The 25971-nt window shown below is 38.7% G+C and overlaps 1 protein-coding gene across 2 annotated transcripts in view; it reads left to right on the top strand.

Annotated features, from left to right (window-relative positions):
- HS2ST1 (heparan sulfate 2-O-sulfotransferase 1) overlaps positions 1-25971 on the top strand; it is a 215839-nt gene that overhangs the window by 169452 nt on the left and 20416 nt on the right. For both annotated transcript variants that reach the window (XM_051999268.1, XM_051999269.1), the window contains exons 3-4: positions 15646-15731; positions 23603-23741. In XM_051999268.1, coding sequence (XP_051855228.1) covers positions 15646-15731; positions 23603-23741 — 225 coding nt within the window. The remainder of the gene's footprint in view (positions 1-15645; positions 15732-23602; positions 23742-25971) is intronic.

A 25971-nucleotide genomic window follows, 5' to 3' on the forward strand; every position in this document is an offset into this window, starting at 1 on the left:
TAATTTTGTTTGGTTGAAAAGAAGCTTCTGTTTTTCTCTCAATAGCTTGTTAGTTGTAGAGAAAAATAAAATCAAGCAGTGGGAAAGAAGCATAAAAGCAATTGAACTGAATACAGAATAACACTTAGAATATAGCTTTGTGGGGCAGCTGGGGGAAAACATTAGTACAGATGACTTCAAGACATGCTTTATATGTTGTTAAGAGCTGTAGATGCAAGAGCTAATCTTAAATTAAGAAATTACTTTAGCAACAGAAACAGTGAAGGCTCAGATTTGTCCATGCAAAGACCAAACACATTATTTTAGGACGTAACTTTCCTATAAACAAAAAAAAGCAATCCTTCAAGCTGTCCACATCTCTCTCTCTCTTCTCTCTCTCTCTCTGTCTCTTTCTCTCTCTGTCTCTCTCTCTCTCTTTCCCTCAGAATGACATTAAAGAAAATGAGATATATTTAATTAAGCCAGTATTTTCTTAATTGTTCTAAGATCTAGGTTTCCAAACTGTGTTCAGTGGTGACCTTATTCACTCCAGGATGCAGGCAACTTGAGATTTTTAGCCAAAAAAAGGGGGGGGGGTTAAACTATATATTGTTATTCAATCATTTCAACTCTGTCTAATTGTGAGAGAATGAAGTGACCTGTCCACACTCACACCCGTAGTAAGTGGACAAGGCTGGATTTGAACACAAGTTCTCTGAATCTCTTCACTTATCCTGTCCCTCAAAAGTTTGAAAAGCTTTTGTGCTTACCTCATTTTACATCCCTTATTTATTACCTCCAAACAATCCTTCCCTAATGAGAGGAGTTATTACAGCTTATTTTAAAGGTTGGAAGAGTTTAAGTCAGTCACCTACAGTTAGCCCCTGGCTGTAAGCTCCAAATTGACTCCTCTTGGTCTTAAACAAATTCTCTTTCTCTTCTAACCTACTCTTAGGTGATACTTCTCTCTTTCTGTTAATTTCTTCAGAATTGTCCTGAAATCATCCCTCTCTTCATCATCCAGGTCCGTCAGTGGCCCAAGAAATCCTTTCAGTTCCTAATCATTGTTATCAAAGTCAAACAAAAATAAGGACCCTTGAACCATACTGAAGGATCCCTGCAGAATACAGATAGAAGTCAATCTGTATTTCCTTGTATTTTTATTTTGTTAACTATTTCTCAGTTAGATTATAATGGCAGAGATGGGCAACCCAGCACCCATGAACTTTGCATTGAACACCTATGACTTACAGCATTTTTTGCATTATTCTCCATATGCATTTTTCTCTGGATCTTTATTATCAGTAAATAAATTGGGAAATTTAATAAATTTAAATAAATAGAGAAAGCTGAGGAGAGTGTAGAGCCTGGTGTCAAGAAGATCTAAATTCAAATGCTGCCTCAGAAGCTTGCTGTGTGATCCTGGGCAAGTCATTTAATTGTTTGCCTCAGTTTCCTCACCTGTAAAATGAGCTGGAGAAGGAAGGGGCAAATCGCCCCAATATCTTTGCCACGACAATCCCAAATGGAGTGAATCAAGAGTGAGAAGTGAACTGAAATGAATGAATAACAACTTGTCAATAGCTTCCTGGTTGGTCTCCCTACTGAGCCAGTCTTTAATTCAATTCCACAAATGGCTGGTGATTAGGCCCTTTTGCATGTGATATACATACAGGCATGCAGGTGGTACAGAACCACTATAGTGCACATGATAGCCTGAGAATGAATTCAAGGAGATCATCAAGACTGTGGCAGATACAGTGATTCATATGCCAAATGAGTTATGTATTGATAACATCACCTCTGCTTCCCTCAGATCGATGTCTCATTATTTGAAAATTACTTTCTCTTAACCTTACTCATATATTTAATTGGTAAATTTTGTTTTAGCAGAACAAACAAAAAATCAATTATTTGCCTCAAAATGAAAAAAAAAAAAAACCAGAGCAATGTAAAATTTTGATGGTAGTTGATTCTGTATGTAACCATATCCATTTGTAACTTATCATTTGTTAAAAGAAGGGAAATAGTGTGTCTTAAGCTGATTAAGGATTAATCGAGTTGGCTTTGCTTTCTTTGAATTTCTTTTAAAAAACAAAGCAACAACATGAAATGTCATAAGACCTTTTGCTTTTACTGCGTCTTTGACACTGTCACATTTATCTACTTAGTATACCAGCTATTATTAGGATTATTACATAGTATGATTTTTGCTCTTCTGGTATTCATAAATCACTCCCAGTTTCAATTTGCCAGTGTCTTTCTAAGGATTCACTGTGAGAGAATGATCTCAGCATTCTGCTCCAAATCATTGAGTGTTTATATTATCCCTCAGTCTCTCCATGAGAACAAGTTTCATAATTGTCCATTCCTGTACATCATTGTGATTACAACCAAAATCTTCTCTCATGCTCAGTCGTAATGAGAATTGATCTATTGGGAAATTAGTTTTGCTCTAATATCATTTATGTGTTATTTTCCTAAATGATCAAATGAGATTACATGTAAAGCCTTTTTGAAAATCTTAAAACACCATATAAATATTAATTCTTGTTATTGCTAAACAAAGCAGAAGTTCATGGATGTTCATATATTTATTTAGAAAAGGTTATTTCAAGAATTTTTTCCCCATAATGGATCTTCCTGAAGGATGACAGTTGTTGAAATACATCACAAAAATGTGCTTCAGGCCATGAGACTGGTGGCTGGTGGTAAGCTCCTTTCTTATACACCAGCCTTATTTTGAATTTCCTCTTGTGATTAGTTCTGCTGTCAGCATTCCGCAATAAAACAAACCTCGTGCCCTCCATTATAACACCTTGCAGGAACCCAGCAAATCATACTGGAACCTCCCTGTGTATACCTAGTGGCTCATACTGCTAGTTCTGGGCAAGATGCAGCAAGTCCCAAAGATACTCCTTAAGGGGAGGATGCCTGTCAGTCAGGGAAAGCCCATAAACTTAGAGTTATTATTAAGGCCACACATTTTCAAACAGCCTCTCAGATGGTAGTAAGGCTAATGTTGTCAGGTGATTATAGTGACTTATTCTGCTTCATATCCCCCAGCACCTAGCCCCGGACCATGCACATAGTAAGTGCCCAATAAATGTTTATTGAGTGGAATTAAATGTGTACACTTTGTAGACAGTAATGATGAGCCAATTTATTGCCAGCCTCATGAGTCTCTTCTCGTCTTTACTAGTAATTAGTGTGTGTGTGTGTGTGTGTGTGTATGTGTGTATGTGTGTGACCAGTTAAAGCCCCAAGACAGAGTTTCTTGCTAATTAGTAATCAATTTATTAATTAGACTAGTCAGCAATCAATAAAGTGGTTTTTCTTGATAACCAAAGACCTAGCGAGACCTTGAACTGCCTTTAAATTCTTTCCGAAAGGGAGCTCCCATAGCAATTGAAAACAACCCTGAGGAGTGGATATTTAATGAGGAGGTGGGCTAAAGTCTTCAGCTCCTCCTGCTGAGAACTCAGCTGCCTCCAGCATTCTGGGCAGGGGAATCCATCTCCATCTAGACTTCTGTAACTAGTTTATTTTCTATGAATGGAGTTGCCCTGAAGTCTGACAGAGGGGATTGAGAACCGAGAACCATACAGAGGCTTACCCAGACTGAATTGGGTTTATAGTCGCAACAGAAATTAGGGCTCCCAGTTATGTGAGGTCCTGCCTAGGAGCAAAGCTTACTCAGGCCATGCCCTTCAGGGGCTGACTGATCCCTTTAGGAGCTGGGTTTCACAAGTGGGATCACAAACTAATAATTAATTACTAATATAACAGTGTGATATTAAGTACACATATATAAATACACACACACACATGCACCACTGTCTTGAGAAAGAAAGTTGTGTCCATGCTTTCTGTCCCCATCACCCAGCACAGTGCCTTCAGTGGAAAAGTGCTCTATAAATAATGGTTGTTCTTCATGAAGTTATTTTCCTCTATCGTTATGACTTCTCATTAAGATGAAGGAATATTAGTTCGATTTTTGTTGGTCATTCTTAGTTTTAGGAAGGAATATATGGCAGCGAAGGGGGGCAGAGCCTTTTGGCATTTTCTGTTTTAAATGGCTGTGTGGTATGTTGGAAAGACCCAGGACTTGGTCAGGAAGCCAGTCTCTGGCCTGGGTCTGCTGTGGCCCATGGATAATAATTCACTGGATTTCGAGTGTCTTGGTCGCCTCTTTGGTAAGAGAAGTAGAAAGACATGGCCATTGTTTACTGAACAGGGTTGTCGTGAGGACAATGCTCTGCAAACCTCCAAATGCTTGCTACATGAGTGCCAGGAAGAGATACTGCAGTGGCCATTTCCTTCTCCAGCTCATTTTACAGATGAGGAAACTGAGGCAAGCAGGGTGAAGTGACTTGCCCAGGGTCACACAGCTAGTCAAGTGTCTGAGGACACATTTGAAATCAAAAAGATGAGTCTTCCTGATTGCTCCAAGGACACGTCACCAAATGTCATTTGGTTATGGGGGCAAAGTTTTAGATGATACACTATTAGAGGTTAGTTCTCTGGCAGACATGGTGTAGTTTGTACCTCAGATAGTTGACTAAAATAAAAGTAGAGGAGATTCAATTTGATTTGATTGATCTTAATTTATTAAAGACATTTCTGTGAAATGACATTGGTCAGGGAAATGGTGTGAAGAAGATTATTTCTCTTGCTTTTTCAAATCCATGATGATTTTACTCCCAGCATTAGGATATTTCACTTTGTTTGTCTAACCTAAAGGGTCCTTTACTGTCTAGAATTTACCTAGCACTCTCTAAGGTCTTCTGTTTACAATTTAAGATTTCAGCATTTCTTACCAAACTTAATTTAAAGTCATATTTTTATTAACCAAACAAGAAAGCAGCTCAGGGTTATTTTAGTTTCCTACAGAAAAATGCCGTCTCTGGCCTTTTTTGTTTATTTAAATAGCTAAATCAAAAGCTCAGAAGCATGTCAGATTAATTCGTGACATCTCAAAAATAAGAATGTACATGAATAGGAGAGCTGGCACTGTTATAGCAAGTCTTGCCAGTTAGCAACTAGATTCTTTTCAAAGAGCTGGGTCAGGATCTAAGGATTCAAAATCATTACATGTATCATGTAGCACACAGATGCCAATCACCTAGTTGTTAACAGCAATCAAAACTTTCGAGTTCCCCCTTGTCTCATTGAAACAACTTTGTTGGAAAGCTGGATGAGGGCAAAGGATGGAGGCAAATAAACTCCAAAGCAATGGGCTGGCACAGAAGAATCCTTTTCTAAATGTCAGATTTCTCAGAACAAATTGTTTAGAAAACTGAAAGAAAAAGTTTAGAAGTACAGAACTTGCTAACCTACTCTGCCATATTTAACGGAAAATTTTTTTTTTAATTATTGTGAAGTTTGATCCAAAATGCATTAAAGGTCAGAAAAGAAAACGAGCAATCAGTTACTACTTGCATGACCATGGGCAGGTCATTCAGGCTCCCTAATCCTCAGCTTCTTCATCTGTAAAAGATTAGGTTGGATCAGCTCTGATTTCTTTTCCATCAGGTGTTTGGAGCACAGACCCACGCATTTCCACATTTAGCTATTAATTCCACCATAGTATTGGGATAGGCTTAACCAATGTGCCTTGAAGAGCAGCATAGCTGCTAGCTTCCTTGTAGCAGAATTTATGGACTTTACTTTGTAGTTCATCTGAGGAAGTGAAAACTTAATTAATATATGAATAAGGGGGCAGCTTGGTAGTGCAGTGAGTGGATAGACTGGCTGGGAATCTGCAAGACTCATCTCTCTCTGAGTGCAAATCTGGCCTCAAATTTGTAAAAGCTGGGTGAATCTGGGCAAATTACTTCACCCTATTTGCTTCAGTTTCCTTATTTATAAAATTGCCCAGAAAAGGAAATGGTAAGTTACTCCAGGATCTTTGCCATGAAAACTCTTGGAGTCAAGACATAACTGTACAATAAGAGTTGACAAATCAGCAAGAAATCATTTTTTCTAGATAACATAGTATGTTATATTATATAATAATACAAAAATATGATTGATTTTCTAGATAACATAGTATGAAATGTCTCAAGTTAGAAAATGAAATATCTTACATTTTGATTGTATGCTCTGGCTCAAAATGGGTGGGAAGGTGTGGGATGGTCAAGGAGGCGACCGTTTTCTGAGACTTTTCAGGTCAGTTCTTCTAGACAGACCTTTTTTTGGCACCTGCTGTGTTCGGGGAGGGAGGGATGGAAATGAAGTTCCTTATCCTTGCCTTCAGAGACTCACCATGGGCAGGAGGAGATAGGGGAGAAAGGAAGCAGGCTTTGTGGATGGGACAAGTTCATCCTTCTGTTATCCTAAGTCATCTATTAGCCCCTTTGGCTGACAGAGTGCTTAGTCCACAATCACTGTGGGAGATGGGGGTGGAGAGGAAAGTCGGGCAGGTCTGAGGAGAAGTAGCTCTGGGCATACAGGGAATGATGTGGGGCCAGAACCACAAGCCTGGGTCTCTTGGAGACTTCCCACATTGTCCGCTTCTCTCCTGTGAGTGACATTGAATTAAGGAGGGGAACAGTTTGCTTGGTGAAACTTGCTTATCAGACAGATTTCCAGAGTGAAGCAGATTGGAGCCCAGTCTTCTTGTGCAGGGAGGGAATGGAGTTTGTTCTAGCCTCAAATAAAAATGGATTCTCAGTGGTGGAGAAAGAGTACCGCAGCTTTCGCTTGACCGTTTCACAATGGTTTAATCAGCCCAGAAAAATGGCTTCTCTGCCCTCCTACTGGGATTCAACAGCAGGAGTTTCTCTCTTGTCATTTGTTTTGCTCTGAACTTATCTGTACTTGGCACTTGTCTGCGAAAGTAGAGGGAATAGGTTTGTCTTTGTAGCCTCTGTGTTGGGCATAAGGAGTGGTTGGAACAGTGTATTCTTTTGTTTTAATTTCCTTTTTAATATCCCCTACCCAGCTTTCACTCAGAGATTTGGACGAAAGTACAATGTTTCCTATTCATTGTAAACATTTCCTTTTAGCGGCATCTGTTCAGACATTTACGAAGTAAGGAGTTGTCTTCTCCCAAATTTTCTAGCCTTTCATTCAAATTTTGCTCATTTTTCCTCCTTACATCAGGGAACTATCCTTTCTTACTTACTCTTATCCTATAAAGCAGTTTTATAACAAGCCACGTAAGGGATGTTTATTTTAAGGAAATGAAAGAGTAGGAGTGAGTGGAATAATGTAGATAGTAATTACCCAAGTTAATAGTAGTACTCATTTAATAGATAGCAATTAGCCAATTGGAATTTGGCCAGGAGGGTAGTCAAGCTGATATTCCCACCCTTTTAGGTGGTCAGAAAAAAAGCTTTTTTATTTGTTTGTTTGTTTCTAACAAGTCATCAGAATTTTGAGTTTGATGTCATTGAAATAAAGTGTTCTAGGTTCTTAGTGGAACAACACTAGTTGTTTTCTAGTCTTAGTTTTACTGATTCAGCTAGTACCAAAATTTTAAGCGACTCCTCCTTCATTGCCTGGTTTCTCTAAAGGTCTCCTGCTTGATTATTTGCTGATCTGGCTCAGCTCTAGTTATAAAATCTGACAAAATCACCACTTACACTGGTTCTGCTCTAGGCTGGCCATAAAAAACATCTCTTTTCATGGACCTTAGCTAACGACCCCTTCTGGAACATCTTTCTTTACAGCCTATCTCAGTCATAGCAGGAAAGTTCCCTTTGAATCAGAGCATTGTTAAGTTTCTTCTCCTCAAGCCAGTATTTCCAGTGTTATCCTTGACTTCATCTAGTCAGTCAACCAACACTTATTAAGTACCTACTATGTGCCTTGTGCTGTGCTAAGTTTTTGGAGAAACCAGAGTAAAAGCTAGCCCATGTTTCCAAGAACCTCACAGTCTCATAAGGGAGACTACATACATGCAGGTAGCCATGGGCAGAATTAATTGGAAATTATCAGAGGGAAAGCATTTAGCATTATGGGTGATATGGAAAAGCTTCTGGTAAAAGGTGGGATTTTAGCTGACATTTGAAACATTAAGGAAATCAAGATAAAGAGATGAGAAGAGGGAGAATTCCAGGCATAGGGTTTAGGCTTTGAAATGTCTCAAGTTAGAAAATCAAGTATTTTACGTTAGGAGCAGTCAGGAGGCCATTGTCATTGATTTGAAGAGTATAGAGGAGAGGAAGATATGGAAGACTGGAAAGATAGGAAAAGGTCAATCTAGGAAGGGCATTCAAAGCCAAGCATAGGATTTTATATTTATATCTAGAAGCAATAGGGAGTTTCTGGAGTTCATTGACTAATAAGGATAAATAGTCAAATCTGTGGTTTTAGAAAAGTCTCTTTGGCAACTCATTGGAGGATAGACTGAGAGGTAGGAGGAACCTTAAGGCAGGGAGACCAACCAACAGGGGTGTTGAGCTAAATTTTGTTATCTGCTGTCTGCCCCTTTGGCTTTCTTTTTTTGCCTCCCTCATTAAATTTCTTCTATTTTTAGATCAGTTTTTTCCAATTAAGAAAGCAAGAAAAGCAAAATCTTTGTTAGAAACACATGTAGTCAAGCAAAGCAAATTCCCCTATTGGCTGCATCCCAAGTTTCTAAGTTTTTACTTTGAGTCTATCATTTCACTTTCAAGAGTGGTGGAGCATTCTTGAGTCCTGTCACTGTGATTAGTCATCATTTTGATTATGATTATGAAGTCTTTCAAAATTGTTTCTTTAAAATATTGGAGTATTTTGTATATGCCCTTCTAATTTCACTTACTTCACTTGCATCTGTTCATAGAAGTCTCCCTAAATTTCTTTGAAACCCTTGCCTCCATCATTTCTTATAGCACAATAGTATTAAATTATATACATTTACTATAACTTTTTCAACCATTCCCTGGTGATAATCCTTCCATTTCCAATTATTTGCCATTACATATAGAGTTTTAATAGTTTCCATATGTGGTCTTTTTGTCTTTCTTTGATCTCTTTTGTTTATTGACCTAAGTATATAATAGATTTATGGTCATAATTCCAAATTACTTATAGCCAGATCGGTTCACAGTTTCTTCAGTTTTTTGTCATTTACCATTTTTGTCAACTTTACCAAGTTCATCAGTATGAGACAGAACCTCAGGGTTGTTTTAATTTGCATTTGTATGAAATTTGCCTCTTGATATCTTTTGACCATTTATCATTTGGGGAATGGTTTTTATTAAAATTTGAATCAGTTTGCCATATAGCTTTGAATATAGACTTTTATCATAGAAACTTACTGAAAAGATTTTTCCCCCTATTTACTTGCTTCTCTTCTGATTTTAGCTATATTAGGTTTGTGTAAAAACTTTAAAATTATACATAGTCAGAATTGTTCTGTTTAACTTGTGTGATTATGGCTCTGTTTTGTTTGGTCATGAACTTTTCCCTTCCACAGACCTTTCTGTCTTATGAAGTCAAGCTTCTCTGGGAAATGACTCATGGTTTTTTTCTGCATTTTCTAATTAGAATTTTGTCTACTACATTTTCTAGATCATTGTGGGGAATGTGTGTTGGAAGAACTGGGCTATACTTCTTCCTGCTGCTTTACCATCTTAGTTTTATCATCTTTCCAAATACATGTAAAAATAGTTTTCAACATTCATTTTTGTAAGACTTTGTGTTCCAAATTTTTCTCCCTTCCTTTCCCCTCCCCCAAGCAGCAAACAATCTGATATGGACTGTGAGTGCAATCCCTTTAATTGTATTTCCATATTTGTCATGCTGTGCAAGAAAAACAGACCAAAAGGAAAAAAAACCATGAGAAAGAAAAAGAAAAAGAAAGGTGAAAATACTACACTTCATTCTACATTTTGTCTCCCTAGTTCTTTCTCTGGATCAGATGGGATCTTCCATCTCAAGTCTATTGCAATTGTCTTCAGTCACTGAGAAAAGAACCAAGTCCATCACAGTTAATCATCATATACTCTTGCTGCTGGTTCTGCCCACTTCACTCAGCATCAATTCATGTTAATTTTTTCAGGCTTTTCTAAAATCAACCTATTCATCATTCCTTATAAAACAATAATGTTCCATTATATTCATATACCATAATTTTTTAGCCATTCCCCAAGTGATGGACATACACTCAATTTCTAGTTCCTTACCACTACAAAAAGGGCTGCTATAAACATTTTTGTACATGTGGCTTCTTTTCCCTCTTTTATGATCTCTTTGAGATAAAGGCCCAGTAGAGATACAGCTATATCAGAGGGTATGAGAATTTTATAGCCCTTTGGGCATAGCTCCAAATTACTCTCAAATGGTTAGATCAGCTCACATCTCCATCAAGAATGCAGTAGTGCCCCAGTTTTCCCTTCCAACATTTATCATTATCTTCTCTTATCTTCTTAGCCAATCTGAGAAGTTTGAAGTGGTACTTCAAAGTTGTCTTAATTAACATGTCTCTAATTAATAGTGATTTAGAGCATTTTTTCATGTGAGTATAAATGGCTTTAATTTCTTCATCTGAAAATTGTTCATATCCTTTGACCATTTATCAATTGAGGAATGACTTGTGTTCTTATAAATTTAAGTCAGTTCCTCATATATTTTAGAAATAAAGCCTTTATCAGAAACACTGACTGTAAAATTTGTTTCTCAGCTTTCTGCTTCCTTTCTAGTATTGGCTGCGTTGATTTTGATTGTGCAAAACCTTTTTAATTTAATATAATCAAAATTATCCACTTTGTATTTCATTATGTTTTCTAGTTATTCTTTGGCCATAAACATCTCCCTTCTCCACAGCTCTGACAATTAGATTATTCCTTCCTCTCCAGATTTGCTTATAATATCACCCTTTATATCCAAATCATGAACTTATTTCGACTTTATCTTGATAAAGGATGTGAGATGTTGTTCTATGCCTAGTTTCTGCCATTCTATTTTTAATTTTACCAACAATTTTTATGAAATAGTGAGTTCTTATCTCAGAAGCTAGAGTCTTTGGGTCATTGATCTCTGTGTTTTGTGCACTCAGACCACCTTATCTTTAATTGCTGAAAGGTAGAATGCTTAGTATAAGAAAACAATAAGAAGCATGGAAATGAATAAAGGGGGGAGGGCTAAAGATACAATAGTAGTTTATTTTTACTAAACCATAAGATACGAAGAACTTTCTAAAATTTTATTTTTAATGTATAGAATAAAATGAGCATTTTTATGCATATTTTCTCAGTTGATTCTCACAGTGAGTTCTGTCATTTAGATAGGATAAGTATCACCTCCCCCATTTTATAGATAAGGAAATGGAGGCCCATGGATATGCTCAGCCAGTAATCCTACTACATCACTTTCCTCTAATTTCTATCTGATTTCACCTGGGAGCCCCAGGAGTTGCATAATGAGGTAGGATTAAAAGAGGAGGCAAATGTAAGGTATTGGAGGAGTTGTGGCAGTGAGAATGCATATTTGAGAGAAAAGGAATAGATATTGCACCTATTGCCAAAAAGAAAATAACATCCATTAAATGAAATAGAAGCATAGGTGGACATAGGTAGAGAAAATGGGGATAGAAGGTATGAAATGTTGAGATAGTAACAAATGGTGATGAAAGAGCCAGTCCTCCATTTCTCCACTGGCTTTTATTTCATTCTCGTTTTCCCAGAATTGGGCATTTTTCTCTGGTTTTAGTGGGCTACTTCTCCTCTCCCTCCCAACCCGATCAGTCAGTCAACAAACATTTATTCTTCCTTTGTGCTGGGCACCGTGCCAAGTGTCAGGATTGCACAGAAATGTAAAACAGGCTTTAGTTGGCCAACCTCTTTCTCATGGTAACTAATGTTACAATACTTGGGTTTATCCAGAATCTCATCGATCCACTCTCCCCACCACTGGTGCAGATCCTCCCTTATCCATCCATTTCCATCCTGTGTAATTCTGCCTCAAGGACTTGTACCTTTATCTGCCAACACTTGATTGGCCTGATTGGAATCACTATGTTATCCAAAGTATTAAGATTCTTTCCCTTCAAAATATTCTGTAATCAGTAAACTGGTTATAATGAAAAGAAGTTATAAAGATTTGACTATTCTTATCAATTCAAAATGGTGTCCAGTAGCCCAAACTTGTGACATTTCACTATCATCTGCTCTTTTTCTGATGCACTTGATAACCCGAGGTTGTCCAAGAGCCCTTCCTGCTCTGAATCTGTGACCTTCTGATGCCTCTTGGGCGAAGGCAAAAGGCAAGTGCATTCTCCAGACCCGAAATCCTGCTGGTGGGCGGCATGAAAATAATGGTGATGTTGGTTGTTGTTCAGCCATTTCAGTCCTGTCTGACTCTGTGTGACTCCGTTTGGCCATTTCCTTCTCCAGGTCATTGTACAGATGAGGAAACTGAGGCAAAGGGGATCAGTGACCTGCCCAAGATCACACAATGGGGGAGTATCTGAGGATCCCCTGACTATAGACCCAACACTATCCACTGAGCCTCTATTTGCCCTTAGGAATGTCTGTGTCCTTTTCTTTTCAGACTCTGCTGTCCCTTTCCTTTATTTATGCAGAATGTTCATGAATTAGGACAGCAGAATATTAATGGGAGAGAATGCTAGACTGAGTACCCACATACCCTGCCATGCCCGTGTCACCTTAGAAGGGCACATGCCCTGCTGTGCCCACCCTGCCTCCCACTGTGCTCATATCACCTGAGATACAGAACTTGTTAGGATCTTTGACAAAGCAGGGATCAGCCTGGATCTAAGACCTCTTTTAACTTTTAGATTCTGTCACTCTTTGAAGGGACACCTTTTCCTTGTTGCTACAAACCCTGTCTGTGTGACAGAAATAAAGTAGTGGGTGTACGAATACTCTTGCTGTAGACTTTATATTCTAGTTCCAGAGTCACCCAGATATCTCAAATTCATCAAAACAATGGCCCTCCCCCCTCAGAATGGCCTTTGGAGCCCCGTACCCAGCCCCCTGGCCTCCTGACAAGCGAGGTGGCAGCTGCCCTCCTCGGCAGACGAGGACTGAGAGAGCTCTTGAGCTGCCCAGAGCCTCCCTGTAGAAGGAAACAATAAAGCATTTTTCTTAAAACAGTCCCAGGGAGGAACTTTGGAGAAGGTGCTGGGGGCTCCGCGTCCCTGTCCCTGATTCTGGACTTCCGAAGCCACTTCTGACTTTCCCTTACTCATCTTATAACTAAGTTCTCTGGGCCAGTGTCCTCATCTCTGAAACAGGGAGATTATCAGTGTCCAGCTCTGCGTCCCAGGAATGGTGCCATCTCCACATTAGAGCAAATGAGGAAATGGGGGGAGGCAGAACTTTCGGCGCCATGGGGACGGCCCAAACCCAGCTCTCCAGATGTAGTGTTCTTCCCAGCGCATCTTGTGCCGTGTGCAGCACTGCCAGAAATGAGACTCGGTCTTTGGTCAGGGACCCTCCCCACATGGGGCCTGACACTGCCGCCTTTAAACACCCTCAGCAGCAGCGTTTCCTCCCCTTCTTGTTCCACTTCTAGCACCCAGAAAGCACAGTGACCGTCTGTTGTGGGGCTGCCCCTGCGCTCCCCTCCTTGAAGCTAGAACAGCATTCATCCGCTTTCTTAGAACCCAAAACGTGCATGTGACCTCCCATGGCTGACAGTCAGCAGAGTGGCAGCGGGTAGAGCACCAGGCTGGGAGCCGGGGAGACTCATCTCCCTGAGTTCAAATATGGCATCAGACACTAAGCTGGGTGATCTTGGACAGGCCACTGAACTCTGTTTGCCTCAGTTTCCTCATCTGTAAAATGAGCTGGAGAGGGAAATGGCAAACCTCTGTAGTATCTCTGCTAGGTAAACCCCAAATGGGGCCAGTAAGAGTCAGATACAAGTAACACAACTAAATAACAACAAAACTTGGAGGAAATATTCTCCAGATTCCATGTTCCTTTTGCTTTTTCTCCCTCTCATTTCTTTTCATCTAACTTTTTTTCCATTCTTGCTGGAGCTCACACAAGGAAACAACAAGAAAGAGAAAGCCCTGAAAATGGCAGATAAGTCCATTTTAGTAATAACTTTCGGAAATGAAAAGGAAGATAAAAAGACAGGCCAAACTCAGTCTGGGAATTATCTGTGCATTTTATCATTATCATAGAGGAGTGAGTTTACCATATCTCTGCTCTTAAGGTTTTGTTTCATGGAGAAAAAAAATCTTTTACATGAAGATTGAGCTCATATCCTGATACGATATATCGGATATATTGGAAGCCCACTAGTTCTTCAAGTTTATGAAACTCAATGTTTTTTCCCCAGTAACATATTGGTCCCAAAAAAGGGGCACCAGCCTTAAAGTGAGATTTCCTAGGAAAGAAAAGAATATATACATATAGACTGAAAATTAATTTCTGGCCATCATTGGATTTTGTACAATCCTGATTTGGGGAAATAGTGAGAGACCTAAAGTGGGCTTGATATGGTAATTCATTCCTCTCCCGCAAGCCCTCTTGGTTTTTCCCAGTTCAGGTTCTCTGAAATGTGACTTTTCTTAATCTTTCCATCTTCACCTTGCCTTGCCACATCTGGAGGCCTTATCTCGGTTGTAGCTCACAGAGTTTACACTCAGCCTGGGCTTCCTCTTATCAGAGAGAATGCTCTGCGATATGGCCATGTGACCAGAGCTACCCAAGGATGTCTTGCACTTAAGATTATTTGATAAGTTGTCAGAATTTTTCAGTTCTGGGCTTAGTGATTGAGGGCCTATCTTCCAGACTGTCTCGGGGAGGTCCTGGGCTTGTTTCTGCCACTGTGTCCAATCTCTTGGAGGTATTCTTAACCATTTGCTTTTTTTCATGTGAGTGATTTACCCCCTTGGAAATCAATTCAGTTTTCCATTTCAGAAATTGCGTATCACCTTCCTGCAGCTGGTGAGACTGAGATTTTTCAAATTTTCAGTATTAATCAGCCCACCAACTTTAAAATACATTTCTCATGTTTAGGCCAGTAAATATGGACCAAGCTACATTGTGTTTTTAGTTCTATTATAGCCAAATGAACAGTAGTTGAATATTTAAATCTGTGTGCTTTGCATATATTAGGTCCTGAATAAATGAATTTAAAAATAAGTTGAACTTACCCATTTTACCATCATCATCATCATCAGAAGCCTTTGACCTCTGTTCTTCAGTATTTTAAATTCCTTACTATCCATTTATGCCTTAATCAAGTTTTATTAAAAGATTTATTATGTATTTTGTTTCACATGGATTTAGGCTACCATTTTAAGTCTTTGTGCTTAAGTATATTGGCCATGATAACAAGTCCCCAGAAGAACTTTACTTAATATGCATAAAGCATATCTTTGCTGCAGTGTGATCTAGTGCCTGGTCCAGTCATCTGGATGGGGAGAGGGTGTGGCGAGGGGAAGGTAGGTGTGATTCTTGCCCATACTGCTGCAGTATGGAGTCTGATTTCTATCACAATTTTTTTTCTGCACTGTCCTTCCTTCTGGTTTTTTTTTTTTAATACCATATTATAGCTTCAAATCAGCAGCTCCATACTTTTAAAAGGAGCATACTTCTCTCAGTACTAAGATTTTAGCCCTGGATTTGAATCTGTATGAGTGTCCCAAGTATGTGGGTGATATTTTTTAAGACTTTGAAGGTTCCGTATTGAAATGTTAGTTGATTTTACAAATTTAAATGATACCTAAACGATTTGCACATTTCTATTTTTCAGGTGCGCTTTGTGAAGAACATAACTTCCTGGAAAGAAATGAAACCAGGGTTTTATCACGGACATGTATCTTACTTGGATTTTGCAAAGTAAGTTACCAAAAAAAATACATCTTTTAAAATATGTTGTCCTTTAGTGATCAGAAATGCCTCGAATTGGTGGTTACATTTTTGTATCTTAATTTTCCAAAACAAAATGTAAAAAGAGACTGAGTTGCCAGTTTTAAATCTGTAATTCTTGTCAGTGCTGCTGTACCTTCTTATATATCACTGCCCTCTAGTGTTCCTAAATCGACAGTTCTCATAGCTATTAAAATTAACAGGCCTTGAATTTTCTTTTAATTTGAATTTTTTTTCAGTTATTCATCCTAATCGCTCTTGCAGGACGGTAGGTAGTCGCGGCCACGATGGCGACCAGCTCTTCCCCTTGCATGGCTGGAAAGCTGCTCTTGCTTTTCCTCCTAGAGACTGAGCAGATCATCTCAGTGACATGCCTCATTGACTGAAAGAATGGGGAAGCAAAACCTGCTCTCCCCAGTCACTCAATAATTGGGCCCGGTAGAGTGCTTCAGCTGCTCAGCTCGGTCACCTTGGGGCTGATGGGACACCATCTCCTGGTCTGAATTGTTTTAGTCTTAGCATCCTGACAGATCAAGAAGTCCTCCGACAAAGAGCCGACCGCTCTTTTGTTCCTGTTTTCGATTAGCTCTGTTTTGGAAATAAATGATTCCCTTTTATCCTCCTGGTTTTTATTTGGGGGTTCAAGGTGTAATGACCAGAATTGGTCCCTGCTATCTGAAAAAAGCTCCATGAAGTTACAGCCGGGCCGACAGGGACTGAAGGCTGCCTATGGCTCCCTCTAGAGCCCGTTTTTGCCATAATAAGAATTAACCAGGAAATTGTTGGCAGTGAATGACTATTCACACTCCACTTGGGCTCGTTTGGAAGTTCATTCAAGTCTCCCTGGTAACATAAGATGATGCATATTTGTAGCCTTTGAAAGGGGATTGAGACCTGAAATTGAAATCCTATCCCATAGAACACCAGGCATTAACTTCAAAAGCACCATTAAAGAAGAATCGAGATCGCCACTCATCACAAAGTACAATTACGACTTGTATTATTTCAGTTTATGACATCTCTCTCAGAGCTTTCCATTGGTGGTCATGACTTCAAAGTAATTCTTCCCCAGGCATGTGCCAACTTTAATTAAAGGGGCTTAAACTAGAAAACTGCATTGATATCAAACTCTCAATTTAGCTTTTCCTACTTTGAAGGATTAAAAGACAAAAAGAGTATAAAGAAATCTTTTGGTTTTCACCAAAAGTTTTAATAGGAGCACCCATTAACATGAAGCCTAAGAAGCCTTAACTTTTTGGAAATCGTGTAATTAAAAATGAATCTTTCCCCAAAGATCATGAATATAAAATTACATCATTCTTCTTTCCAATGTTTCCTTTAGTGTTTGGATCTCACTCAGTGAAATGGTTGGTTTTTTGTGAAGTTAGGTATACCTTTCTCTATAAATAATTCATATGGTAGTATTGAAAACATTTTACAGGCAGCTTTAAAATAAACTAATTATTTTTCTTTTGGAAAGGCACCTAACCAATTTCATACACTTCATTCATATGCATATTTTCCCTCAGGGCTGCATTATCCTTGAAGGAGATGTTTGTTACCCTTTCACCTAAATGATTTATTTTTTCTACATGAAGCTTGATTTCTAATACTTCAAGTTTTCATTATTAAAATATATATTGAATTTTTTTTGCTTTTGGCAAAAGACTTGTAGTTAGAAAGAAGATCAGAAATATTTTCTGGTGTTCTTGTAGTTTAAAGTGTAAAAGCATTTTGGAAAAAAAAAATTATCCTGTTTATTAAATACTGTAAGAAAACTTTGTTGTAGAAGAATATTTCAACATGAGTGATTTTCATGTTATAGTGGAGGTTTAAAAAATTGCTATGAAATTTCTCTTTATTAGCCTTCTGACATTTAAAAATGATACTTCCAAACCTCTGCTCAATCTGTTTAGTCCAAAAAAATTGTGGAAGCCCAACTTTCCCCCAGATTGTCTTTTCTTCTTTTTAAAGTAGCTCTCAATCAAAGTCGTTGCCAAAATCTTGTGTAAAAACTTTGTTATCAATACAAGTTGCCAATGGACCGGAAGGAGAAGTTTTTACCCTCTTGTTGTTTAGTCATGTCCAACCCTTTGTGACTCTGGTTGGGGTTTTCTTGACAAAGATACCAGAATGGTTTGCCATTTCCTTTTCCCGCTAGTTCTGTAGATTAGGAAACCTTGAGGCAAACAGGAAGATGTGACTTGCCCAGAATCACACAGCCAGAACATGTTTAAGATTGGGTTTGACTCCAGGCCCAGCACTAGATTCACTATGATACTTAGTTTTTCTATGCCAGTTTTTATTTTTAAAAATCACTTCCTTTTCATCTGAAATCCTTCTCTCTCTTTGATTCAATGCTTTGCTTTATGGGTACAACAAAGGCAAAATGCCTGCTCCCTCTAGAAGAAAAGGGGATACTTTGATGAGGTAATTAGGTGTATTTAGAAGTAGCTTTGTTAGTTTCTTAAGAGTCTAGTGTACAATCAGGAAATTATATTAATGGACAGCAAGTCAAGGAAATAACAAGGCTACTCCCTTCAATTTTTATTTGGATCACTGAGAAACATTTCTTTTATTTGAAAGTTGTTTTCTCAACTTGGCCTATATTTTCAGATTTTAACTGCAAAGAAATGTAAGTAAATATGTTATCTTATTTTGGGTCATTTTTTCATCCTCTCTTTTTCTAGTTCTTCCTTCTTGTTTCTACTTAATTATATGTGTGTGTATAAGTAAATATGCATACATACACACACACATACACAGATATATATATTTTTTTCTTAATAGGAAACAAGTGAAGGAAAAAATTCAATATAAGTGTGATAAATTTCACTGATTCAAAGGACATTTTACATTTAAGGTTATTTAAAGGATTTTTTTTTTTTGATACTTTTCACAAGATAAGAAGAAAATAGGGAATTTTTACTCACCCAAATTTCTTTTCTCTTTTTGTAGTGAAAATTATTACTTAGTGAAAATTTTTTAATAGATTGCTTACCCTATCTTAATAAGAGTACTGAGGTGTCATCACTAATTATTTTCACCGCTTTAATTTTCTAAAAAACCAATAAAAGAAAAACATTTAAAAGAAATTGACCCTCCAGAAAGCATTAAAATGAAATGAAAAAATGTCCAGCCAAAATAAAAAAGTTGGAAAAAAATTTTTTAATTAAATCAGCTTGTCTAGAAGGCAATTGGCCCTAATTATGTTATAGTTTCAATTAGTCTCTACTGAGATTTTTACCTTACAACTACCACAAGGTCACATGGTCCATGGTCCTAGTCAATAACAGGGTTCAAATATGATAGTTTGAGCAGCAGCTGTCTTTGAAAGATACATCTCATTTTTATAAGTCTTTTTTTGCCATAAATTCCTACTAAAATTTCAATTTTATTCATAACATTGTTGGAAGTATGCCTCTGGTGCCTTAGAAATGTATATTGGCTTTGTGTTTTTTTTTTGTTTGTTTGTTTGTTTGTTTTTTAAGTAGGTTCTTTTCTCTTCCCTTCATTACTTCAGTAGCTGTTCTCAGCTCCTGTAGCAAGGCAAGTAAATGCAGAAATGTCAGGAACAGCAATGCCTCCCTGAATGCTTCAGTAAGTCTTGAAAGACAAAAACCAGAGAGAAAAATCAAGTCTGAGAATTTTAGACCCCAAGACTTTCTTTTAATAAACAGAACGCATCTCTATTGACTTGTCCCTCTGGGCTGGATCAGCACTGGTGCCCTTATTGTTTCCTATCTGTCTGTACTTGATGCTGCTCTGAATCAAAAATGGCACCGATGGTGACGCTCCCCACTGTGCTCTTGTCCGGGGCAGTACGAGGAGCAGCGGTCCGCGGCCAGATGTTTGCAGCGTTCAAGCACCGATGGTGCTTCTGGTCATTCCTCTCTTGGTTTGGGTGCCAGTGAGGATCAGTACCTGTTACTCTGCCAAGATGCTGGGCCTGTGGAGGGTTGGGCCAACTGCAGGCATTCTCTTCCTGCCCTTCGAGAGTTCAGGTTGCTTAGACCCAGGCTGTTTGGGACTGGCTGAGCTGGTGACATTGTTAACGTAAGGGTCAGAGAGGACGGGTAAGGGGTCACGTGGCTGAAGGAGGCTAAATGTTTTGCCAGTTTTTTCAACCAGAAAGAGAATGGAAAATGCAAACTGTATGCCGGTGAGATTGTGTTACAGAATCATTTATTAAGGCAGTGATCAATGAATGTCCCCAGAAAAGGAAATTGCGATCATAAAGAATCAACATGGCCGGGGCAGAGGGACTAGACCAGTGTGTGGAAGAGAGTCTCTGGTCGTTCCCACAGAGTTGGGGATGGTGGCCAGAGGTGGTTAGGACATGGCCCCTGTGCTGTATCCAGCTGGGTCCTGTCTAGGCTGTGAGTAGTCTAGGGGCTGGGGAGGGAGTGAACTGTGGCCAGCTAGACGGCGTGCTGGACCCCGACTCAGGAAGCTCTGATTTCAGAGCTTTTCTCAGACACTTTTTGTGTGACCCTGGGCAAATCACCTAATTGCTCTCTGCCTCAGTTTCCTTATCTGTAAAATGGGGATATTAATAGCACCCACTTCCTACCTGTCTTCCATAAATGAGCTGATATTCGTAAAGCATGTAGCACAGGGTCCGGCACGTAGTAGGTACTTGACACATGCTTGTCCTCTCCCCCATCCCCTGGAAGATAAGCCTTGCAGTTTCATGCTCCACTTGGTGTGGTTTCTCTGGTTCCACCTCCATGTGATTTTGTACATGTGAGTGGAAAGCCCTCACTTGAGGGACTCCTTTAAAAGCCTTCAAGGGCTTTTGCTTTTTGTTTTTTCAACTGTGTCCGATGGCTTTTTGGAGACTCCAGAAAGTACCTGGATGGACCAGGTCTCTGCGCTTCGCCCCGCGGCATGGGGAAGATGTGGTCTGCAGAGTCGGGCACGCTGGACCTTGACCGCAGCCTTGGGGCGACATTTTGGTCCTTCTCGAGCACAAAGGACGCCAACCTCTGCCCAAACCCGCCCATTCTGGCCCCTTCCCGGGTTTTTGTCAGGGATGCCCTTGTTGCACAAGCAGATCCTTCTCATGATGGCTTATACCAACGGAAAAACTAGGCAGAGGGGGTCCCTGGGACACCGTCAGTCATTCTGTATGTGGAAAGTGCCATCTATGATTTTTTTCCTTCTCTTTTGGAATGTTCTCTTCTCTGAAGGAAGGGCTGTGAAGTCACGCAGGAATAAGAATTCGTTTTTATTTATCCATATTTCATATGATCAAAAAATTCATCGCCTAGACCCCCACCCACAAATGAGGAGCCTGTATTCCAAGCCGTTTCCTGCAGGGTAGAACCACCCAGAACTTGTGATAACGGCTTCAAGAATTCAGGGTCACTGCCATGTTACAGTAAGGAAACCGTTTTATTTCTGCGGAGGGCCCTGCACGTAGCAGCTTCTAATTGAATGTTTGTTATATCAGATTAAATTGTTAACCAGGAATTAAGGACAGAGGTTATGACCACAGAACTGTTTTATTCTCTACAAACCACAGAACTGTTTTATTCTCTGCACAAACCATTACTTTAAAAGATTATCTTTATAATTAGAAACCAAGCTGTAATTAATTAAGCCAAATATCACAGATACATTTTTATTAGCTTTAGCATTCCTCTGTTTTACAGAGTTAGGGCACTTCATTGCCTTGAGATGCCTGTATGGCTAGTCCCCAGCTAATGCAAGGCGCATTCATATCAATGGCCTAAGCCGGGAGCAGGCTTCCTCCGGAGCCTGCAAAGTAATATATTAGTGCAGTAACAAGGATGAGCTGGAGGTGGAGGTGTGTTCTCCAAGCTCGCACATCCCGCTTCGGTCCCCTCGGTGATGCCGGCAGCCAGGCGTGATATGTGATCCTGGCCCTTACATGTTAATTATTGAGTCCTGGGAAAAGTTTCTCCCCTAGAAACAACATTATAAATGATGGTGACCCATAATGTAGCTGAAATATGTTCTGACTCCTTTCTCTCTCTGTCTGTCTCTTTCTGTCACTCTTACCTGCACTTCCCTCCACATCTGTTCTTCTTTCTCTGCCTTTCTCCTCCTCCTCCTTTTTCTTCTTCCTCTCTCTCTTTCTCCCCTTTCTGTCTTCCCATCTCTGGCTCATACACACATACACACTCACTCACATGCAACCTCTGTTTTCCTTTCTCCCTTCTCTCCCTTTCATGTGGATGTGGTCTATATGCAAGGATACTTTTATAATTTTTTCCTTGTGTATACATATATATATATCCATATATATAATGTAATATTTTGTCATAATTACTTTGGGTTCTACCCACCATCTGGGAAACCATATCCTGATTTCTAAAACAATTAACTCCAGAATCCCTACTGCCTCTGATGTATGAATATTTGAAAGTTGAAAAGCTGTGTCTAGTCAATTTTTAGTTAATAAGTGGCTGACTGGACAGTTTGCCTACACCCAGGCCCTGTATGCAATTTTCCTTTTGGTCATTTAATCACTGACTGAGACACAGTACATTATAATGCTAAATTATCACTAACAATGAGTATAATAATTTAGAAGAGCAGGGGGGAAACCCATTATGTTATCAGAAAAGCTTCAACAAGGAAGTTGAACTGGTACAGAATTTTGAAATATAAGTGGTATTTTAGATAATATTGCTTTTCCATTATCAGTGTTTATTGTTTGTTGAATAAGCTTAGAGAAGCTCACAAGACCTATTTCATGCCAGAGGGACAGAAGTGAGTGTGATGTGTTGGGGAGATGGTCAGAGACAGTCTTCCTGGGAGAAGTTTGGGATTTGTAATTCCAAAGATGAGGTTGCAGAGATAGAGCGGGGACTAGTTGATGGGAAGCCTTGAAAGTCAGGCAGAGGAGTTTGGTTGGTGTTTGAGACAGGGTCTTCAAGGTCTTACTAAATGACATAAGTGTGTTTAGAAAAGTGAATGGCAAAGTGAGCATTGAATGGAGAGAGATTGGAAATGAAGACTCCAGATAGAAATTTTTCCCAAGAGGTGATACAACAGCCTGGATTTAGAGTGGAAACAATAAGAAGAAAAAAAGGATTCATTCTCTGATTTAACAAAAATGAAAACTTAGGAGAAAAGCTAAAAAAATAAAAATGGCGTTTCAAGCAAAGAGTTGTGGTTGAACCATTAAAAGAAAAAGGAAAATTGGGAAGAATGACTGCTTTAGGGGCAGACAAAAAATTATCAGTCAGTGGGGAAAAAAAAAGGAAGTTCATTCCTTTCCTGCAGTTTAGACATTGATTCAAAATTGACCCAGCATCAGTCTGTCACTAACAATGGTCACCAAAGCAGAATCTTGTGTAATACCCAGAGCCATTTTCTAGCTCCCACCAAGAAGGCCGACTCATAATAGCCTTGTTCCTGGACTTTTGCTGTATTTGTTGATAACATTTCTCTTGTTTAGTGAGGCAAACAATTTTAGAAACATATTTAGTGTTGAATAAGATTTTGCTGCCTTATCTGCTGCAAGCAAGTCATTCTGAAATGTAATAAAGAACTTGTGTGCTTTTAAAATTACAAACACTAAGGTTCTACCTAAAAATCTATATGTTCTCATTTGGGAAATAATTTTTCTCCCCAGTTTAAAACCTAATGAAGGGACATTATTAAACAGAAGCTATCTTTTCCATTAGAACTTAAAGCTGTGTGATTTTTTAAAATACTTCTTCCTCTTTTGTTTCTCAGCTTTTTTCTTTTCCTGTTCTCATCCATTTTTTTGGTCATGCCCCAAACATAGCTAAATCAGCACTGCTTCATTTGCCTCTGAACTCCCCGAATTTGACAAAACTTTTTTTGGTTTTGTTCTGTTTCAGGTTTGGTGTTAAAAAGAAGCCAATTTACATTAACGTCATAAGAGATCCCATAGAAAGGCTGGTTTCTTACTATTACTTCCTACGATTTGGAGATGATTACAGACCAGGCTTACGGAGAAGAAAACAAGGAGACAAAAAGGTAATATTTAATTTTAGGGATTTTTTTTAAAATGCAAAAGTGACTGTTTTGATTTTAAAGCTGTTTGTTGAATTGAATTTAGTGAGCAACATTACAGTGTTTACTTTCAAAAATAAAATATGAACAATAGCTAGATGGCACCGTGGATAGAATACTGGCCCTGGAGTCTGGAGGACCCAATTTCAGACACTTAAGACACTTAAGACCCTGGGCAAGTCACTTTTTAAAAATATATATTTTTTATTTTATTTTATAATAACTTTATATTGACAGAATCCAGACCAGGGTAATTTTTTTTTTACAACATTATCCCTTACACTCGCTTCTGTTCCAATTTTTCCCCTCCCTCCCTCCACCTCCTCCCCTAGATGGCAAGCAGTCCTATATATGTTAGATATGTTGCAATATATCCTAAATACAATATATGTTTGCAGAACCGAACAGTTCTCTTGTTGCACAGGGAGAATTGGATTCAGAAGGTAAAAATAACCCAGGAAGAAAAACAAAAATGCAAATAGTTCACATTCATTTCCCAGTGTTCTTTCTTTGGATGTAGCTGCTTCTGTCCATCATTTATCAATTGAAACTGAGTTAGGTCTCTTTGTCAAAGAAATCCACTTCCATCAGAATACATCCTCATACAATATCGTTGTCGAAGTGTATAATGGTCTACTGGTTCTGCTCATTTCACTCAGCATAAGTTCATGTAAGTCTCTCCAAGCCTCTCTGTATTCATCCTGCTGGTCATTTCTTACAGAACAATAATATTCCATAACATTCATATACCACAATTTACCCAGCCATTCTCCAATTGATAGGCATCCATTCAATTTCCAGTTTTTAGCTGGGCAAGTCACTTAACCCCAATTGCCTAGCAAGAAAGAAACAAGGAAGGAAGGAAGAATCATCTCGCTTCTGCCATCGGCAGAGAGAGAACTGTGGAGACTGAATGTGGATCGAACATAATAGTTTCATCTTTCTGTTGTTTGTTTGCTTAGTTTTATTTTCTTTCTCGTGTTTTTTTCCTTTTTGATCAGATTTTTCTTATATAGCATAACAAATATGGAAATATGTTTAAAAGAGTTGCACATATTTAATCTATATCAGATTGTATGCTGTCTTGGGGAGTGGGGAAATAAGGGAGGGAGAGAGAGAAAAATTTGGAATATAAAAGTTTTACCAAAGTAAAAAAATAAAATGCTATTTTTTAAAAAAAAAAAAAGCAAAAAAAATTGATTAAAAATCTTTCCTTAACCCGTGGCTACAAGTTCTGACTACATATGTCACTGTCACATAGATCTAATAATATTTAATTACCAAAATATTAAAATCATTCTTCAAAATACTGGCCCTTTAATGCGTGTGCAACAACATTTGAAGGATCTGTGCTTTCTTCAGGGGGGCAAATCTTTGCATCACTGCAAACTGCAACCCCTGTCTACCTTAGTACACTTTCAATTCACTGCCATTTAAAATGGTTTGATGCCAGATAACACTTTAATATATTTTCAAGAATAAAATTCTGCTTTTATAAAAGTTGAGAATTCATTACTCCTTATCTCAATGATAGTTTTTGTTACCAGTTCACTGTCCTAAACTCAAATAGGGCTACTTTGCTCTGGGATCTCTTAGTCAGTCTCATAGATTTCAGGATATTGACGCTCCTGTAGTCTCATTCTGAAAGACAAGGAAAGACAAGAAAAGGTAGAAAACCTGATCCATGGCAGTAGACTAGACTGGACAACTCTTAGGTCACACTTTCTCTTCCAGTCTCAGATTTGGGGACATAGAATTGCATCCTGCTGTCTTCCACACTATACTTTGTCTGTTTTCTGGGAAGTTACTTCCAGAGCTTGTGACTTAGTTTTTAAAGCTTCTTTGTGGAAATTTTTGTTTTTGTATTTGTTTCACTCTGTGAGGGTCCTGTGAGAGTAGATGCATAATATAATGTATAGAGGTCTGGCTTTTAAGTCAGGATGGACCGGATTCAATTCCCGGCTCTCACCCATACTGACCATATGGTCACAGGCAAGTGTCGGTAGAAACTCTGAGACTGTAAAGTTGGTGAGCAGGTCCTAATCTGCGTGGTTAAAAAGTTTTCTTACCAGAAGCCATGATGATTTTAGAACTAGGTCACCAAACCTCCTTTGTGTCTCTCTTCCCCAAAAAAGGAATAAGCAAAAATTCTTGGTATTCTTTGTCATCATCATGAAGCACTTTACAAATATTA

Source organism: Antechinus flavipes, chromosome 4 (genome assembly GCF_016432865.1).
Source record: "Antechinus flavipes isolate AdamAnt ecotype Samford, QLD, Australia chromosome 4, AdamAnt_v2, whole genome shotgun sequence".
Classification (NCBI taxonomy): domain Eukaryota; kingdom Metazoa; phylum Chordata; class Mammalia; order Dasyuromorphia; family Dasyuridae; genus Antechinus; species Antechinus flavipes.